Genomic DNA, 22103 nt, shown 5'->3' on the forward strand with positions numbered 1-22103 from the left:
TTACACATAGAAACAACAAATAAATCGATCTTGGAAAAAGAGGTCATTGAGCGATTACGTAATCTTTCTCCCTAGGGACTCTATGACCATATTCTTTCATAATTCCCCACGCTCGTGAATCAATAATTCCCCCATCGATTATGTAAATCACCCCTCGTGCCATTACACGTGGCCAAACAACAACAGATCGATTGACCTTGACCCCCATTAGACTCGATCGATAATCCTTGAATAAATTATGTCCCCCATCGATTATGTAAATCACCCCTCATACCATTACACGTGGCCAAACAACAACAACAACAGATCGATTGACCTTGACACCCCCATTAGACTCGATCGATAATCCTTGAATAAATTATGTCCCGTCAGCATTAAACTAAATTGTAGATGGCAGCAGGGGTGGGTGTCACGATCAATAGGGTCACTTCTACTAGTGTATAGAAAATTCACAAAAAATACCAGATATTTCGGTCACATACACACTGACCGTCATCAGTAGTAAAACTAAACTGTATATATATATAAATATATATATATATATATATATATATATATATATATATATATATATATATATATATATATATATATATATATATATATATATATATATATATCATACATATATATATATATACATAAACTTATTTTGTGGAAAAAGTTTTTTTTAATTAATTTCCGTTCGTTTTATATTGACATAGGCCTAGTCTTTGCCGCCCGCCCAAATTCTCCGATAACCTGACCCAAAAATTTGAAAAATTTGTGAAAAACTGAAATTTTCTCAGAATGTGGGGCTTAGCTTAACAAATAGGTACTATTTGAAAGAGAAAGATGGCTTTAAACAATGGTTTGCCTGTTATTTCAAGCAAATTAATGGTCCTATGTCAATTCTAAATTCTTGGTCAACCTTCTTAAGACCATAGGCGGGCGTGCTTTGTTTGCCTCTTATTACAGGCAATCTAACGGTCTTATGTTAATTTTAAAATTCTTGGTCTACATGCCTGAGACTCTAGGCAGGCATGCCTTTCCAAAAACTAACAAACAAGTACGTGTCCATAAGCCAGCATAACTCAAGCATCCACAGAAAGGGGTCAGTTTTCTTAGTATATCTTTGGTACTATTACCATTTTGGTATTACATGGCTCATTTTTCAGTTTTCACTGTCATTTTCACTTTTTTTGGGGAAACTGGTTCCAACTTTAACCTTCCCCCCCCCCTCCCAATATTTTGATGAAATTATGCCACTGGGCTGAGGGGGCGGGGGAGAGCTGATAAAAATTTGGCTCCTTTATCGCTTTTTTCGCCCCTGTAACTAGCTTAATCTGAGAGACGAATGAGAAAATGTCTAAATGGCTTTTAACTGGATTTTTGGTCAATTCAAAGTAAGGAAATATGAAATAAAATTTTTAACACAAAAAATTTATTCATAAACATACAATGAATACTTGGCACTAACCCCCGAAAAGACTTTTTGACTTGTAAAGAACGGGGAAGACACATGAGTAATTTAAACACTAACTCAGAGACAGAGAAAAAAAGAAGATTATAAAATCACCTAAAAAAAAGAAAGAAAAAAACTGAATAGAAAAGAAATAGAGTTCAATCAATCCTAGACAAAAACAAAAGTTTAAATAAAAGCGAAAAATTGGTTTAAATATTTTTGAAGAAGCTAAACAAGTGACTTTAGCTTCGAGCTGCTGATACGGCGTTATGTTCAATAAAATATAACCCCCCGTTACAGGATCACACCTGATGGAGGGAGCAAAAGAAAATTGAATATGATTTACGAATTGAATAAGATTACGTGGAATGCCTTTTGGTAGGTAACTTTAACTTAATAAATTTTTCATAATTAAAACCAAATCAAAAAGACAATTCTGTTGTATATTAATTTACTGTTTTTTATTGTTTTGGGTACTATTAGCACCAGTCGCTCCTTATAAAAGAATGGAGAGAAAAGTTATATTTTATTCACTCTATTAATACATATCCAAGCTCTACAAGGGGTTCTACAAGTTGCTAAAAATATAAAAAAATAAAATCAACAGATTGTGCTCACTGATTATCACTGAAAGCTCAGCGATTATGCATAGGCTTACTGATGCATGCACAAACAAACTTCATAGACTTGTTTACAGTGCAAAAACAAACAAAGATAAAAATATAAAAAAAAAAAAAAACAAACGAAACTTCGGCCAGTGGAGAGAAAAGAAAATTCAAATGCAAAACAACGTGGGTATTTCGCTTTTATCCAAACAAGGCGTATTAATCACTAAATAAAAACAAGAAGAACAGGATAGAAACAAAGAAGATAAAACTATAAACCAATAAACCTCCCCCCAAAAAAAAAAAAAAAAATGTACAATTGGCGCAAACTGATCCACGTAGGGAAAAGATGCTATTATAGAGTTACTTCAGTGAGGACACCAGAGTAACTGAGGAAAAATAAAATATAACAAACAGTTTTAGAATCTCCCCTTGGTTCTGGGGTAGGTTCATGGATGATGTGGTGTGCGTTTGGAAACATGGATTGGACTCCTTAGACCTATTTTGTAAGCATTTAAATAGTTTTGATGATAATATTAAATTTACAGTTGAGTTTGAGGACAATAATAAATTACCTTTTCTGAATATTTTATTATTTAATAGGAATCTCCATTTACTTGTGTCGATCTACAGAAAACCAACACAAAGCGATAGGTATTTAAATTTTCATTCCTGCCATCCTCTGTCGGGGAAAAGGGGGGTGGTACTTTTACTAGTGCAGAAAATCTATGGCGTTTATTGACAGGAATGTCTGGATTCGGACCTTTTTTACTTGAGGGATATTTTGTTTTGTAATAGTTATCCAATTAAGTTCATTGACAAAATAATTGAAAATAGACGGGTTAAACATGATAGTAGGGTTATTGGGGTTCCGTTCTGGCTAAGTGGACGCGCGCTGGGCTGAGAATCCGTGAATTCGGGTTCGATCCCTGGTGTGGTCAGTTTCTTAGTTTGGGACGCGGGTCAGTGGTGTGACCCTGTAAGCTTAGCCAGAGTCAACCCAGCTCTAAATGGGTACCTGGAGAAATCTGGGGAAGGTAAAACAGGAAGGGTTTGCGAAAAGCATAGGTTGGCTGGCCCCCAGCCCCCATTGCACTTCCTGGCTGAAGGGCCACGAAACGGAGATCAGCACCGCCGGTTTGGACCTTAAGGGTCTAGTGCCGCATCCTTTACCTTTTTTTTTTTTATTGGGGTTTCTCAGTCTTTAGATTTAGTTGTATCAAAAAGTTTCATTTCATTACCATATGTACCTGGTTTGGGTGAGATATTTTCACGGGTTTTACGTAAGTTTGGTATTGATATATGTTTCCAGTCGTTGAGGCCAATGGATAGTTTTTTTTAGTTCTGGTAAGGATGTAACTCGGGGAAATTTAGTAAGTGGGGTGTATAAAATTCCATGTTCTTGTGGGAAGTTCTATATTGGTAGGACTCACCAACAATTTGTTGAAAGGTTTATTGAACACCGAAACTCAATAGAAAAAACCCTACAATTAAGCAAGCCTCAAGCAACTTTTGTTTCAGGTTTAGCAAAGCACATTTGGCTTCAACCAGATCATTTTGTAAAATTTGATGAAGCCTTAGCTATTTCAAATCATAAGGGTTACACTCAATGGGCGAGGGAAGCCATAGAATTTAAAAAAACATATGTTTGCCAACCTTTCAATAAATAGGGACATAGGTAATTTAAATATTGACCCAATTTATGAAAACCTTCTAAAGAGTGAATCAACGGTCAATAAGGGAGTCAAGATTTTAAATAATCACCAGGGGACTATTTTACCTGCTAGACCAAAACGATTTGCTTCAGTAATAGCTAACAAAAGGATTATTTCGCAACAGAATAATTAAAGTAATTTACAGTTTTTTTATTTTTCCTCAGTCACTCTGGTGTCCTCACTGAAGTAACTCTATAATAGCATCTTTTCCCTATGTGGATCAGTTTGCGCCAATTGTACATTTTTGTTGTTTTTCTTGGTGGTGGTTTTATTGGTTTTTAGTTTTATTTATTTTTTTATTTTATTCTGTTCTTCTTGTGTTTCTTTCGTGCTGAAGACGCCTTGTTTGGATACAGGCGAAATATCCGCGTTGTTTAGCATTTGTTGTTTTCTGTTCTCTCCACAGTCTCGTTTGTTTGTTTCTTTCTTGGAGATTTTTCTCTTTGTTGGTTTTTGAGGGGGAAATTATAGTTTTTTTTACTAAATTCGAATTTTTCTAAAGAAACAACTGGTAAAACGCCTTGATTTTACTTATTCCGGCTAAGGCTGAACATGCTAGAAACAATCTTTTATATTAGATTAATTAGAAACACTTTTTCAACAAAATAAGTTTTTTTTTTAAGTAAAGACCTCCATTCAACCAAAATTAACAAAAACAAAATCAAATTATCTAACAAGAGTACAACTACCACAAATCTGTATCAATAAATAAATGAAACCGAAAACAAACACAAACTAAAATAAATAAGACTCAAACTCAAAACGAGCAGAAATTAATATGAGTGGGGTTGTAAACCTTATGTTTTCTAAAAACCAGAATATAATTTGTATTTTACTGAAAAAAATTCAAATGAATTTACTGAAAGCAATATACATTGTCAGTTTAATATGCATATGCTGATATTTGATTCTTAAAATATTAATTGATTTTTGATTTCTTAAACTTAGCAAAGTGAAAACATTTAAAAGAATTTTTTTTCAGTAAAGTACAAATTATATTCTGGCTTTTAGAAAGCTTGGGGCTTAGAACCCTACTCCTATTAATTTCTGCCCGTTTTGAGTTTGATTCTTATTCATTTTAATTTCTGTTTGTTTTGTGTTTCATTTATGTATTGATACTGATTTGTGGTAGTTGTATTCTTGGTAGATTATTTGATCCTATTTTTGTTTTATTTGGTTTAATGGAGTTCTTTACTTTTTTTTAAACTTATTTTGTTGAAAAAGTTTTTTTTAATTAATCAAGTAAAAGAATAACTCCTGAACGATTAGTTTCCTTAATGAGGTTTCTAGCTTTATTGTAAACCTTAAAATTGGTTTTAAAAAACAAGACAAGTTGACATTTATACTATTGGATAGTAAGAAAAATAATATTGGATCAAGCAGTGAAAAGAGACTTTCAAAATTGATCCAAGAAAAGTGAGTTTAAGCTTCCTTAAAATGCCGAGAATCCTGCATATCTTCATTTTAACCAAATCCATGTGACGTTTGAAAGACAGGTTTTCATCAATTAGAATACCCAAAAAACGACCACGTGTTTTATATATATACAAATTTCTTGCTGTTAAATTATATATATCATTAATTGCAACTATTCTTTCTATACAATTTCAAGTGGATGAAGATGGATAAAATTAACATATAGATGGAAATTGTTCGTGACTTCTGATCTTTTACGTGGCAGAAGCCATCACAACCTCTACAATAACACCCCCCCCAAAAAAAAAGACAAAAATTTGTTGGCGAAGCTGATGATGCCCCACTTCACTCTTTACTCCTCTGTGAAGGTAGGTATGTGAATGTAATATTTCACATTACATAAGAACAGATTGTCGCAACGGGGGTGCACTATTACCCCCCCCCCCCCCAGTACCCAAAATAAAGGTCGAACAAAAAATATTCCCAGGAAATAAGAGGGATTACATATCAATTTCTACACCCCCCCCCCATCCTTCACCAGAGCTCATTCTATATTAATCTGAAAGCTCAATGAGAATTAGGATACTGGGGCTTTACATTGCACTCTTTGAGGCGTTTGCCCCCCCCCCCCTCCACCCCCTCCCCCTATAGAATGACCCACCGCTCATCCCTAATTACTGAAGCGGACTTAAACATTAGTCCATATATTTTTATGAAATAAGAAGCAAATTGGCTGAGTTAAATGAATCTTTGTAGTAAATGTTAGGATTTTTTTTTGCAATTTGAAGGGAGGTATCATACCGCAGCACCCTTATTCAGGCTTAATCTAAAAGAATGGAGATGAGACATTAATTCACATCTAAATTCTGAATCAATTCCCATGAAGAGCTAGACGATTTGGGCATTGAATTACGCACTTTTAGACGATTTGGGCATGAATTACGCACCCGCCCCCCCTAACCTGCACAATGACCCACCACCCTCGTAATAATAGCTGATGCGCAATTATACATCGCTAAACGTAATTTCATGCAAAACCAAGTGAATTAATTTAGTTAAATCAAGCATTAAGATAAATATCCATATTAACCATTTATCTAGCATGGACTACGTGACTTTACCGGGACAAATGCGTAACCCTGCGGCCTTACTTCTTCTGTAATTGGCAAGATCGATATATAGCTTTTTAATGCTTTTGATTCGGTTTGTTATTTCAGAGTTTCAATCAATAGCAACTTGGTCCTCTTTGGAGCAAAATCGCTGTTTGGTACCACAAAATGGCAGAAAACACCACTTTCTCACAGCCCGATCTTTTGGTCACTAACAAGAGACCTAGAACCTTTAATTTCCATTTGAGTGAGTCTTCTCTCAATCTTCTAAGACCATCAGTTCGATACAATAGCCCCTAGGAAGAAAAAATAAGAAATACTGGTAAATACACATGCATGATCTTTCTTCTGGGGGAAAAGAAGCAAAATTGCACATTTTTTGATAGATAAGAGCTTGAAACTTCTATAATGAGATTCTCTAATATTCTGAACCTAGTGTTGTGATTTTCATTAAGATCACTTGCATTCGTGGGGGTGCTTTCCCCCTTTTTCAAAAATCAGGTAAATTTTCACAGGCTCGTAACTTTTGATGAGCAGCATTAAACTTATTGAATTTTATATATTTGGAATCAGCATAAAGAGCCAATTAGTTCAATGTATTCATTCAAAATTTCTTTTTTTGGAGTTTTGGTTACTATTAGCTCGAATCACTTTAACAGCACACCTTTCAGGCTATGGACGGTAAAGAAAATTTTAATATAATTTATCTAGTCAAGAATACATTTAAAAAATTACCTTTTAGTGAAAGTGGCATCCAGTAATTGCAGGAGTAAACATATACAAGTAAGGTGTCAGTTGCTGAATAAGGATCAGCAAATCCTCCAGCCACAATCATGTAGGAATCTGTGGTTGCAGCGGAATGCAAATATCTGGGCGCAGGCTGTAAAAATAAGACATTTAAGACTAAGGGGATGAACACTTTACCGGTACTGTCGCATAGGTGTGCTACCTGCTAACAGTATGCACAGTTTTGTTGAGCAAATGCAAGTTTTACCGGTACTGTCGCATACCGGAACATTTTACCGGTACTGTCGTATAGGTGTGCTACCTGCTAACAGTATGCACAGTTTTGCTGAGCAAATGCAAGTTTTACCGGTACAGTTGCATAGGTGTGCTACCTGCTAACAGTATGCCCAGTTTTGCTAAGCAAATGCAAGTTTTACCAGTACTGTCGCATACCGGAACATTTTACCAGTACTGTCGCACAGGTGTGCTACCTGCTAACAGTATGCACAGTTTTGCTGAGCAAATGCACAGTTTTGCTGAGCAAATGCACAGTTTTGCTGAGCAAAATGCAAAGTTTTCAATAGTTTATGCAATATGTCAGAGGGTGTTTCACCAAATTAGAAATACTTTGCGGCAATTTAGAACTAGACTGAAGTATTGCTTAAATGAAATACTAAATTCTTGGAATCTCTAGAGTGTATTTCATAATGGTATATATTTCTAGAGTTTGTAAAGTGTAAGTCAAACTATCTTTAGGTACAATCTAAACCTTGTTTTTAGATGCCGATAGCTGAAACAATATCTTATGTAATTAGAATCAACATTTGATATATTGACTTTTTTTTAATTAGTGATTTTTCAATAATATTGATCTTTTTCTAATCTAATCAAGAACTTGACATCAAAATGGTACAAAGATAGGAAGCAAAAAATGACTAGTCAAGCTATGAATATAATGTTGTTTTGTTGAACTTGAAAAATCCACATACGATGAAGCTTCATCTGATAAAATAGTATTGCATTGTTAGTAAATACAATCCCACCCCCTGTCAAAAAAGAAATGAACACAACAGCAACTCTATAAAACTGGAGACGAAACGGCATATTCAGGTTTTCGTAGACGTCCTAAACGGATTTTAATTAATTTACAATTCTTTCACAAAACAGAAACAACTGTTTTACGAAAGCAGTTAATTAATAGGACACGGGTATTAAAGAAAAAATCATTAGATGTGTTACCTTCTAGGCAAGGATTTCAGAGTAGATAAATTTATTAAATTCCTTTTTCCTCGAAGCTAAACTCCTTTAACTCCTTGAAATTGAACTCTTAGTTAGGTCTTATTAGGTTACTTACGGAAGGTTACTCTCTTACTTAGAAGTGTGTTAACTTTAGCATTGATATGGGAAGCAGTCCAGTCATTTTATAAATTTTTCTCTAATAAAATTTGTTTACCCGTTTTATGTTATTTCTTATTTTATTTCTGTTGTATATTACATTTTCTCTTTCCTTTTTCTGTAATGTTTCAAAAATCACCTTCTAATATTAGATATTGGTCCTTAAGGCACAGTTTAAAACAGGTTTAATAAATAAACATATTAGAAATCACATGGATATTCTTTTAGCTTTTTTTTTAATATTTCAATTATAAGTAACTAAATTATACGCCCTGGAAAGATCTCAATTTCAGTGCTACACACATTTTCCTGTTATGAATCTGGTTCTTTAGGCAAAAAAAACAACAAAAAAACAACAACACAAAATATCGTATCATCATTAACATAGGACATGAGATAAAATCTCAGTTCCACCTATTAGGGAGGGGGAATGCATTTGTCTCCTAGATTTCCTACCTCCCCCTTAACTTTTAAAAATGCCTTTGTGGATTTCCTACCTCATCAAGAAATGATTTTTTTTGTGTTTTAATTTAAAAACTTGAAAAACAACTAATTTTCCACCCCCCTTGACACTAAAAATACACAAAAATATAGTACTAAATTTCTTCTGTGAGCTACCAATCCTCCCCTAACATACATATAAGACAATTTTGAAAAGAAACGTCGAAATTCAAAAGACATTTCACAAATTTTTCTGGTTAGTAATTTTTGTAAATATACTCCTTCAAATCATCCCCTGAGTATGAGTTTTCACTTCTCTCCCCCCCCTTATTAGTAGGCTATACATTTCATAGGTTACGTTTGATCTCAACCAAAGTTGGTATTTAAGGCTGTTGACAGTCCAATCCAAAGTCATCCAAAGTCATCCTATGAATCCAAAGTCAGGGTAACAGCTTGCAAATTTACCTAACAGTTACCTAAAATCAAGATGTTGGTTGCGGTGATCAGGAAATTCAAGAAAATAAGATAGATAGCACAACAGTAGACAGAATGGGTAACGGTGGGATCCTTACTTGCATAAGCCTCTTTTCTGAGAAAACATAGTCATGCAGATGGAAGAAAACAGGGAGCATATATTCACTGATATACAACTCATAGAACCCCTTCCTAGGAGCAAAAACTGTAACTTCATAAGAATGAAACACTTGCCTCTGACACAAAGTATCAGTGGTAGCTCTAATTGAAGAAAACTGCAGGACAAAATTTCCCAGAAGTCCCACCTTTCGGATGGGTCACGCCAATTAGAAGGAAGGAGGGCTGACAGTTCTCCCCCCCCCCCTCCACTAGGTGTTGAGCAATATTTTTTTCAATATTTATTTTCATTCTTATCGAAAAAAAAGTAGAAAAAGCCCTCATGCTAGATTGTGGAAAATACTTTCGTTTCTTTATTTTAAAAAATAAAAAATTCCTTGCCCCCCCCCCCCAAATTCTAGTGAATTGGTGCTATTGCTTAAACCAAATTGAAAAAAAAGTCAGATAATGAGAAATGTTTTTTATTGGCTATCCTGCGGTACCTGAATTAGCAAGCTGCGGTCCCAACTTTAAATGCCTTTGGGTCTCGAAATTATCGAACTACTGCCCCGATTTTAGATCCCAAATAGCATCAACCCGGTTATCAGACAACCGATTTTATTAAGAGCCTACAATTAATTCATTTTTGCAGATGAAACTATTCAGAGTTGAGCCCTCTTCTGAACTATTATAGTCCAAAAAGCCAATATTTCAGTTATTCTATACATTTTTTCTTTTTGACTCAGAGGATGGTCTGTGAACATCGGTTCCAAATATCTGCCATTTTCTTTCGCTATCATTAGCCTTATCCTGTTGCTCTTTAGTTCAAAGTCTTACATCTTTCTCATGAAAAGTTGCGTGGGTGGGAGGTTGTGGAGAGGGGAGCTGTACCACTTAAAACTTATGATAATTAAACATTACAGCAATTAAAATTTAGGTTGTGTTGAATCTAACTGTACGTTATCAACTTCAAAACAGTGTTACAAGCGTTTAGAAAAATATCTGTTACTATACAAGACTCATTTTTAAATTTCAGCTATTATGGGCCCTGGTTCGCCCTTTGTTAGGTTGCAGCTGTCGCTGCAACCATGATTACTTGGATTTTCAACCATCCATTAAAATGAATAGTCAAAATAGCAGTTCAAAATGGAGTGATCCCTAAGGTGATTAACTAAAAAAAAAACAAGTTTTTTGAACTGAAAGTAAGGAGCGACATCAAAACCTAAAACGAACAGAAATTATTCCGTATATGAAAGGGGCTGTACCCTCCTCAGCGCCCATCTCTTTACGCTAAAGTTTTTTATTGTTTTAAAAAATAAAGTTGTGAGACAGAGTCAAACTTTAGCGTAAAGAGCGAGGCGTTGAGGAGGGGAAAGCCCCTTCCATATACGGAATAATTTCTGTTCGTTTTAAGTTTTAATGTCGCTCCTTACTTTCAGTTAAAAAACTTGTTTTTTTAGTTCATTTCTGAACGTTTTTGAATTAATGCAGCTTTGATTTTGGCTTACCGTACATGAATAATTAAACGAAATTTGCATATTAATTGTCCTTTTTTTGGCTAAATGGCTTTCTGGAAATCTTGTTCTGACGTAACTAACGAATTACTTTACGTAACGAATTTCTATATTCGTATGTTTTTATTACGTATATTAGGGAGTTCACTCCCTAGTCAATACCTCGCTCTCTACGCTAAAGTTCGAATTTTTTTTCGAATCACAAACCCCTGAATTACAAAGGCTGGTTAATTAGAATAGATAGCTTTTTTGAAAGTACTAAAAACCTTTAGCGTAAAGAGCGAGGTATTGACCAGGGGGCGAACCCTCTCATATACGTAATAATTTCTGTTCATTTTAAGTTTTAATGTTGCTCTTTACTTTCAGTTGAAAAAACTTGTTTTTTTAATTTAATTTTTGATCGTTTTTTAAATAATGCTGGGAAATCTGGCAACCCCCTTCATAGAAAATTTCCTTCCCCCGAGGAAATATCCTCCATGGAAAGACCCTCCACCGTAACCCTTATCCCAACCCCCGACTAGAATAAAAATTCATTCTGAAAACGCCTCTACGGTTCCTCAAGACCCATACTATATGTGAACAATAGGCACAGTTTACAACAGTAAGACTATCCCTTAGACGCTGTAAAGAACCAAGGTCATCCTTAAAGCAATACTTATTAAATTTTCGGCTATGCTGAAAAAACGCCTTTTTAAAAATTTTGATTGGGTGAATTCGAGAAAAAAATGAACATGGGAGGTGGTTAAGTTTCCCTCCAATTTTTTTGGTCACTTAAAAAGTGCACTATAACTTTTAATTTTCATTTGAATGAGCCCTCTCACGATATCCTAGGACTACTGGATTGATACGGTCACCCCCTGGGAAAAGCCAAAAAAAAAAAAAAATAAAAAAAATAAACTCGCATCCGTGATCTTTCTTCTGGCAAAAAATGCAAAATTCCGCATTTTTGCAGATAGGAGCTTGAAACCTCTATAGTCGGGTTCTCTGATACGCTGAATCTGATAGTGTGATTTTCATTAGGGTTCTATGACTTTTAGGGGGTTTTTCCCCCGTTTTTCGAAAATAAGGCCAATTTTTTTAAGTGTTTTACTTTTGATGGGTCAGACTAAACTTAATGAAACTTTTAATTTTCAAATCAGAATAAAAATATGATTCTTCTGGTGTCTCTATCTATGTAAAAATTCTGTTTTTTAGAGTTTTAGGTACTTGTGTGCCGGATGACTCCTTACTTACAGTTCGTTACCTTGAACTGTTTGATACTTACAACATTCGCCTCAGAAGGATTTAATTCAGGTACTGTAGTAAGTAGTGACCATCTCTTGGTTGGATAATGCAAAGCATAGAGACTTGACGTGTTAACCATCCTATCCACCTTATAGTGAATGCCTCCGAAAACGTAGATACTTCGAGTAGGGGAATGATATACGGCAGTATGACCATATAACCCTGAAAAAAGAAAAATGTCATAAGTAAAAATTCCCTTACTCAAAATCCAAACTACCGAGAAATGTAAATCTAAATCTTTATAGCCCTAATAGAGCCTATCACTACTTGGAAATCATAAGCATTTTTAGAAGTATTGTACGTCAGAATTTTTAAGTGCGAAATACAAGAATAAAAAAAAAACAAAAAAAAAAACATGCTTTGTACTGGCTATTTCAATCGGAAATTTAAATTTCTATGGCGCATTTTGAGGGTCGAGAGTGATCGGGAAAATGGAGATCCCTCGTCCGTTTCCTCGGTCACCCCTCTTACCTTAATTACATTGAAAAAAAAAATTATAGCCACTTCCCTCAAAATGGTCAAAAGATCCAAAGTAACGTGCCTCTAGGAGTATATGACCCACGCAGTCCCGGCGGCAAGGGCCCCAGTTTACGCAATTGGTTCGTTTTTCAGATCATTTTAGTTATAAAGATAGACAGGCTACATCTTGCTGAAACAGGAAACACGTAAGAAATTTACATAGATATTATTGAGGGTACAAATTGGTCACGTAAACTCCCTAAAACCCCCTCCACCACAATCCATTTAGAATAAAGGTAAGCATGTCATATCTTGCTTGCACCGGCATCCTACAAGGACTTTTAACCTGCATAATTGATTGACAGCAAATTAGTCCGTATAAATGTGGGCAAAAATAAGATATGGCTGACTCGGTACGAAAAGAGCTAAGTTGTGAGTCAGTGCTACAGTGAGCTAAAGCCAGATTTGGCGTAAAAAAAAGGTCAAGTGCACACTCGGTGCAAAAATAATCAAGTCAAAAATCAATCTAAAAAAAAGCTAATTCCCTTCATAAAATGCCCTTCCACAAAGTTCAAAACCACTCTTCCATCGCCAAATTTTCAGAAGACAGGCAGGTAGACCTTTTGTTCTCCAATTGCCTCAGAACTTACGAGGCAAGTAATCAGGGTCAATGGGACATGAGAGAATAATATTCAGAGATGCACACCACTTCTTCGACCTCCGCGAGAAAGTGCTCGGATACACTCAAAGCTTATGGGGCGAGTTTCTTCTGCCAAAACAACAGAGGAGAACCATTTTTGAGCCTCAGCTATATACAGTGAGATATTTTCAGAATCCGCTTCAAATTTGATAGGATCATAGCTACAATTTTAGAACACTGGCTTATTTTGATCCAGGAGTTAGCACACTTCAAAGTTTGAAAAGCTAGACGTTCCTAGGATTATGCCACTTTGAAGTCTGTCAGCCCCTCTACTATGAAGCTCAAATATGCATTTTATCGGAAAACTCTCCTCAAATTTCAATTGAATCTCAAAGTGAATCTCAACTTTTTGGTACACTTTTCACCAAGCTACCACTGAGGCTATCAGTCTTAGGCAAACAATTCCAGACGAATCAATAAAAATGTTCAATCCCAGCTTTTATCAATCCTGAACCAGTCTGCTGCCATCAGGTCCAGCGGCTGCACCATCTCAACCTTTACTCAAAATTATCCCTAAGTCATCTGCGTGCTCCCTCTGAAGCTGCAAAGGTATTAAAGCACAGGAGTCAGTTATGATATACCTTTCGATCATTCTGAGCAAATGAGCAATGAAGGGAAGCTGGTAGCCAATGACTCAAATCACTTTTGCTCCTTAGATCTTTTTGGGCTCTAGATCTTTCATTTAGACCAAATGGCCCCCTCACATGGTTTCTTAAAACCATCCCATCAATACCGAGTTGTCGGGGCATGGCTAAGCGACAGGCTTGTCTTTTAACAGCACAATTCTTTTTTTTTTCACTCCATTTTTGACGCATTTTGATACTAGCTTTCTCGCGATTGCTTGTAATTCTCACTTTTGCTTTTGTTTTAATCGCATATTTCCTTGTTCTAGCTGTGGCATATCTTTAGTCACATATTTCTTTGTTCTTCAGTCACATTAAATAGTCATATTTCAGTCATATTTTAGTCATATTTCTTTGGTTTTTGAGCAGTTTTAATGCTTGCTGCTGCTTATCTTCGAGCCGTATGTTTCTTTGTTCTCCACTTTTGTTTTTGACTCGTTGTAATTGTTGTTGATGGAAGTATTCTGAGTATATATATTTGTTCTCCATCATCGTTTATCATTGCTTTCGACATTTTTTAATATCCTTTACCTCATCTGCTCAGATTGGTCTTGTCACGTTTTATGGTCTATGTTGCTCAATTATCCTCTAGGCATTATGAAAATACTTAAAACACCTATTGCAAATAGACTAATTACACTTGGTATCTTATACTGAGCTGTGTTTCAAGTTTTTATGGCATGGGGGGGGGGGTGCTTACTGTCCGATTATTCTTGACTTTAAAAAACGGATCTAGAACTTTCAATTTAAATCGAACGAGGCTTTTTTCAAAGTCTATACGAATAACTCTTTGATAAAAACCTTATATATGAACAATAGACAGCTTGCATAACTTGTGGACAGCGATTGACAACAATGAATGGATTGAAATAATAGCTCCAATAAGGGGGGGTTTAGACCATTTCACTTGCTGACACAAAGGGATCAAGACTGTTTGGAATTGACCTTAATAGGAATTTGTGTGCCAAAGCAATTTTGCATCTATCACAGAGTATGTATTTTAACCTTATAATTGGATAATTATGATAGATTTCCTATGTGTTCTTCCCATACAAAACCCCTTCCCATATGGTAAAAACCCCCCTTAATAAGTTATGCCCCAGGTCATTACTTACAACGCCTACCCCTGGGCCCTGGTGGGCTGTGTCGATACCGGAGTTTTTTGTTGTCAGAACTTTGAACTATTTTAACAAAATGTCTATCTCAAAATCTTTATCTGATGCATTTAGAGCGTGGAGGAGGGAGAGGGGCTAATTACCATTCAATCTCTTTTGACTCTTAAAAAGTGAACAAGAACTATCAATTTTCAATCAAATGAGCCATCTTCTAAAGTTTATACGAGCATCTCTTCCATAAGAAATAATGTGAAGGATTCGAAGAATCCTTAAACTACAACCCTTACCCTGAGGGCTTTGGGGGAGTTGTAATCCTCAAAGACCTAATTTCCACAACTTAAAACTACGTTTAATAAAATGGCTGTCTTAAAATTGTGATTGGATGTGTTTGGGGAAAAGGTGGGCGTAAGACAGGGGGTAGTTGCTCTCAAATCACTTTCGACTATTACAAAGGGCACTATCCCTCGGAATTTCCAATCGAATGAGTCTTTTTTGAAGTTTCTACGACACCGCCTTCTATAGAAACCTTATATGCCCCCAGGGCATAACTTAGAACTCTTGCCCTGAGGGTTTTGGGGAAGTGTCCTCCTCAAAAAAATATTTTCTATCTGGAAATCAACTACACTGAACAAAATGGCTATCTCAAAAGTTTGATTGGATGTGTTTGGAGAAATGATGAGCCTGGGGGGGGAGGGCTAGTTGCCCTCCAATCACTTTTGACCTTTAAAAAGGGCACTATCCCTTTAATTTCCAATCGGATGAGACTGTTTTGAAGTTTCTATGACAACGCCTTCTATAAAAACCTTATATGCCCCCAGGGCATAACTTAAAACCCTGAGGGTTGTGGGGGAGTGTCCTCCTCAAAAATTTTGATTGGATGTGTTTGGGGAAAAGGGGGGCGTGAGAGGGGGGGCTAGTCGCCCTCAAATCACTTTAGACTATTAAAAAGGGCGCTAGCCATTTGAATTTACCATCGAATGAGCATTTTTTGAATTTTTTACGATAACGCCTTCTATAAAAACATAATAAACTCCCAGAGCATAACTTAAAATCCTTGCCCCGAGGGGTGTGGGGGATGTGTCTTCCTCGCAAACCTATTTTCTATCTGAAAATTCGCTACGCTTAACGAAATGGCTATCTCCAAAATTTGATTGGATGTGTTTGTGGGAATGATGGCCGTGTGGGGGGGGGGCGAGTTGCCCACCTAACACTTTCGACTATTAAAAAGGGCACTAGCCCTATGAATTTCCAATCGAATTTGCCTGTTTTGAAGTTTCTAAGACAACGCTTTCTATAAAAACCTTATATGCCCCCAGGGCATAACTTAAAACTCTTGTCCTGAGGGTTGTGGGGGAGTGTCCCTTTCATAAAAATATTTTCTATCTGGAAATCAACTATACTGAACAAAATGGCTATCTCAAAAGTTTGATTGGATGTGTTTGGGGAAATGATGGGCGTGGGGGGGCTAGTTGCCCTCCAATCACTTTCGACTATTTAAAAGGGCACTAGCCCTTTAATTTCCAATCGAATGAGCCTTTTTTGAAGTTTCTACGACAACGCCTTCTATAAAAACCTTATATGCCCCCAGGGCATAACTTAAAACCCTTGCCCTGAGGGTTGTGGGGGAGTGTCATCATCAAAAAATGTTTTCTATGTGAAAATCAACTACGCTGAACAAAATGGCTATCTCCAAATTTTGATTGGATGTGTTTGGGGTAATGATGGGCGTGGGGGGGCTAATTCCCCTCCAAGCACTTTTGACTATTAAAAAGGGCACTATCCCTTTGAATTTCCAATCGAATGAGCATGTTTTGAAGTTTCTATGACAACGCCTTCTATAAAAACCCTATATGTCCCCAGGGCATATCTTAAAACCCTTGCCGGGAAGGTTCTGGGGGAGTGTCCTCCTCAAAAACATATTTTCTATCTGGAAATCAACTACGCTGATGAAAATGGCTATTTAAAAATTTTGATTGGATGTGTTTGGAGAAATGATGGGCGTGGGGGGGGGCTAGTTGCAGTCCAATCACTTTCGACTATTAAAAAGGGCACTAGCCCTTTATGTTCCAATCGGTTGAGCCTGTTTTGAAGTTTCTACGACAATGCCTTCTATAAAAACCTTATATGCCCCCAGGGCATAACTTAAAACCCTTGCCCTGAGGGATGTGGGGGAGTGTCCTCCTCAAAAATTTATTTTCTATCTGGAAATATACTACGCTGAACAAAATGGCTATCTCGAAATTTTGATTGGATGTGTTTGGGGGAATCATCGGCGTGGGGGGGGGCTAGTTGCCCTCCAATCACTTTCGACTATTAAAAAGGGCACTAGCTTTTAGAATTTCCAGTCGAATGAGCCTTTTTTACGACAACGCCTTCTATAAAAACCTTATATGACCCCAGGGCATAACTTAAAACCCTTACCCTGAGGGTTGTGGGGAACTACGCTGAACAAAATGGCTATCTCAAAATTTTGATTGGATGTGTTTGGGGAAATTATGGGCGTGGGCGGGGGGAGGGGGGCTAGTTACACTCCAATCACTTTCAATTATTAAAAAGGGCACTAGCCCTTTAATTTCCAATAGATTGAGCCTGTTTTGAAGTTTCTACGACAACGCCTTCTATAAGAACCTTATATACCCCTAGGCCATAACTTAAAACCCTTGTCTTGAGGGTTATGGGGGAGTGTACTCCTCAAAAATATATTTTCTATATGGAAATGAACTACGCTGAACAAAATGGCTATCTCAAAATTTTGATTGGGTGTGTTTGGGGGAATGGTGGGTGTGGGGGTGGGGGCTAGTTGCCCTCCAATCATTTTCGACTATTAAAAAGGGCACTAGAACTCTCGATTTCCAATAGAATGAGCCCCCTTTGGAGCTTCTACGACGACCCCTTCCAAATGAAGTGCCTCTGGGAAAAAAAAAAATGATAATAAATAATAAAACATTGGAGCCGTATGGCCTTTACTATAGGCAACGCTACAGCGTTGCCTCTGATATCTTAAACTTCTGACCCATATAGATCAATGCCGATGATATATACATGGCCGATGAAAATCGCATTGAAGATGCAAGATGCCGATGAAGGTGTAACTGGCACATTCCTGATGTGAATCTTGGAGTTAAGCAATTGCTTAATCTTGCTGTTTGTAAGCCAATTAGACTCATTTCAGATTATTCCTATGGAATAATCGATTGATGTCAAATTTAAGCAGAAGAAATGCTTTAAGGACGCTATACTACAAAATGGTGAGAAAACGAAAAAAAGCATACCGACTGGTTGTACTCCATTAGTTGAAAGAGTCTCCCATACTTGTCTCTCGACATTAAATTCAAATACTTTATCATTTAATCCATGGTTGGGATTAAATCCACCAATCACGACAAGAGACTCTGTTTCCATATCTTCCACTAAGGTAATTGTGTGTCCAGCCAGAGAAGATGTTTCTCCTGTCTGAAAATAAAATTTAAAAATATTAAATTTTCGAACTATGTTGCGAATTCTACTGTCTCTTCAAATTGGATAATGTTTTTATATGATTTAACTGGTTTGTAATCTAGACCCTTATTTTCAATAAATTTAACTAATAACTTTTAATTTTTAAAAGATAAAAAGAATTGGTAAAGTAAATCAAAATATTGAAATTATATAAACATTAAAATCAAATCAAAATAAATTAAATAAAATTAGTTTTTTAATTATTTATTGAAATTACTAGTTTAAAAAAAAATTAATTAAGAAAAAATTATAGAATTTTTTTCTAAATAAAGTGTTTTCTTCTTTTTAAAAAAAAAACCTTCAAGTACCGAAAAAAGTGCTTGCATAGGAAACAAATGAAAGAGAAACAGAACTGTAAAAAGGCAGCATGAATAAACACAAAGGATCTTTCACATGTAATCACTATAATATCCAAACTGACTTTTACTTTCATTAGCATCAACTGGATCAAATAATCAAAGACAACACAACTAAGATAATTCGAAAGGTGTTGATACAACAACCCAAGTATTTTAAAGGATGGTGGAAAAACCAAAAATTCGTTTTGATTTTACCAGCTGTTTGTATAAGGGAAGTTTCTTTATTTCATAACGAGGACGTTACAATCAAAGCCATGATTGTAAATATAGCAATTTCTTTTATTTGTTTATGCCGATTTACAACAAGCACAAGCTTCGCATGACTATCAGCTATTTTGAGACTGCATTTAGAAAATAGCAGATACTTTTAAGTATGTCGAGAATATAAGTTGAAAGAGTCTCCCATACTTGTCTTTCGACATTAAATTCAAATACTTTATCATTTAATCCATGACTGGGATTAAATCCACCAATCACGACAAGAGACTCTGTTTCCATGTCTTCCACTAAGGCCATTATGTGCCCAGCCAGGTTAAGGAAAGTAAAATGGAAACTCTTTTAACAGCACCTAAGGAAACCCAATCATACGGCCTATTAGACTCCTAGAATGAACTTCGCATAAATAAGAGATGGGGAAAAAGGACTGACCCAATCGACTGAGCATGCTCAGTTTAAGAATAAGGACAATAGCTTTCAGTTTGTCAAAAACCAATGTCATATAATAATAATAATAATTTATTTCAACCCTCTTTACATGAAATGCACTTAAGAGGAGCACAAAAATACAAGAAAATAAAGGAGAAATGAAAACAATAACAAAAAAAACCCATGATAAAAATAACATCTCAGTTACTTAGGCAACACAATTAAGCTATAAAGTTAAGAGGAAAGTTGACAATATTTTCTCGGTGCTTACGGAACCTGTTCACAAGCTGATCCATTTTTGAAGAAATATCAACAGCACTATATCTACTCGAAATGTACCAGTTGCGTGTCCAGAGTAGCAACTGCAGAAGATATTTGCAAAAATGAAAGAATAGAGACTTAATTTTCTTCAGCTCAGATATTGTGAAAAAAAAACTCCACAAAGGGACCAAAAAGAAGACATGTTGGGCAAAAAAAGCACTATAAAGTCTGCCCAGAGTTATTTTGTGAAATTGGCCTTTAACTCAACCCAGCAGTCTGTAATATTTTCTAAGCTTTTCTTTCAACGTTCAGATAACAAGTTTTTTAGTAGTTTTAAAACTTGAACCAAACGGGAAACCCAAATATTGCAGAGAAGACGATACGTAAGTAGTTCCTGGGTCAACATTGGTAGTAATGGGAGGCTGCTAAGAGGAACCGCAAGAGAAGCTCAGTTTTAAAAGAGGCGACTTTGACCCTAATCTCATTTGATACCAGAACAGACTATATCAACAACATACAGACTATGTCGTCTGCGTAATAGAGGTGGCTGACATCAATATAGGGCTTATTCAGTAATGTAGAATATTTCTAGCAAAGGTTAGGATGGCATCATTTAAAAGAGCTGGATTATACATCCAATAGCGGTCTATAATAGCCTAAATTTTCACGTGTTTTTCTCACGCCCAGGCCTTCGCGGAATCCAAACTTCTTGTCTCCATAGTCGCACCGAATGTTGATTTCTTAGAAGATCAACTTTCCAAAAACCTTACCAATAGTGGAGCAAACAGTAATTGGTTTATACGATTCTCAAACCTTAGGGTTTTTGCCCTTCTTTACGACAAGACCTTTGGAAAGGGCAGTTGGAACATGTTGCTGACCAATACAAGTCTTAAATAATAGTGACAAACATTATATAAGAAGTGGGGTGGGGGATAGGAAATATACTGGATTACCAGGGGCAAATAGATATAATATTAAACGCATAGACAAGCAACTTACACAGCCATACATATCCTGAAAAATAAGGGAAAATGTGGAATTCAACTTTTAATGAAACAAACCTCTGTGATATTGTCCTATGACTTCATAGTTTTTAAAAACCCGAAAGAAAAATGATTGAAAATTACTGTTTTTACGCATGAATACACTTAGGATGAGTCCAGGAGCCAAACAGCGTTTTATTTTTATGTCCTAATTACTTTCAAAGAAAATTATCTTTGGGTCCCAGTCATTATATAAATAATAATTGGGTTGATAAGCTATTAACCCTTTGGTGACTTTCTTGACGTTAAATCTGACGTTTGGTGAAGTTATACCTTCGTTATCTGATTTACAAAAAGGTCGAGAACACTCCATTTCCTGGCCAAACATTTTCCTTATCCAGAAACTTTTCCCAAACGACTGTAGAAAAGTTACTTTTAATATAATGTTCTAGCTGACAAGCGCCGTTTTTACACTTTAATAATAGATTTTTATGGAGTGAGTGCTTTTTTACGGTTAGGATTTTCACGGTTGCTGAATCTTTTTAATGAGTCTTTTAGAAACAGAAAAAAAGGCGAGCCAACTTGCAGTTGTCAAGGTCAATCACATTGTTTTTAGGGAGCCCTACTGATTGAGAGACTATGGATAAATTAACATATAATTTAATCGTAAACTTTTTAATTCCATTCGGCTGATATGGTTTGGGTATTTATCTTTCTGTAATGAAGATCCCTTAGCTTTGTCATTTTTGCATAGCTGTTTTATGAAGTGCGCATCCAAAGACAAAGGAACACAATAACTGAATTTCAGGAAAGGAAACACAATATCAACTTGAGCACCACAGTATATAAGTAATAAGTAGAATCAATACGTACTGTTATATTAATCCACTTCCTTGACATTACTTCAAACCTCCAAAAGTCACCTAAATAATCCGATCCAGCTAAGCCTCCATAAATATATATACTCTTTTGACTGGTTACAAATGAGGCACCATGGAAAGCTCTCCCTCTTGGCGAAGCTGCGGCACTGCCAGGGTCAACATTAATTGTAACCTACAAGGTAATAATAACTGATGCTGGGACGGATAAATTAAAATTTAGAGGATAGACTTCAGCACCATAAAATACAGTAGATTCATCCTTAAATATGAACAAGTTTGCTTTAGCTATTATTATACATTGTTCCGATTTTTTCCACCACATTAAAAAATTTTGAAAACACCAAAATAATTGGCCATTGA

At 35.9% G+C, this 22103-nt stretch overlaps 1 protein-coding gene across 1 annotated transcript in view; it reads right to left on the bottom strand.

The window, feature by feature from the left end:
- Positions 1–22103, bottom strand: part of LOC148939403 (multiple epidermal growth factor-like domains protein 8) — a 120225-nt gene that overhangs the window by 51144 nt on the left and 46978 nt on the right. Inside the window, exons 8-11 of the mRNA XM_089106867.1 lie at positions 21736–21915; positions 18389–18569; positions 12200–12381; positions 7025–7169 (exon numbers count right to left, since the gene is read on the bottom strand). Of these exons, the coding sequence (XP_088962993.1) occupies positions 7025–7169; positions 12200–12381; positions 18389–18569; positions 21736–21915 (688 nt within the window). The remainder of the gene's footprint in view (positions 1–7024; positions 7170–12199; positions 12382–18388; positions 18570–21735; positions 21916–22103) is intronic.

Source organism: Artemia sp. Qi Xiang Cuo, chromosome 21 (genome assembly GCF_049724085.1).
Source record: "Artemia sp. Qi Xiang Cuo chromosome 21, ASM4972408v1, whole genome shotgun sequence".
In the NCBI taxonomy this organism is placed as follows: domain Eukaryota; kingdom Metazoa; phylum Arthropoda; class Branchiopoda; order Anostraca; family Artemiidae; genus Artemia; species Artemia sp. Qi Xiang Cuo.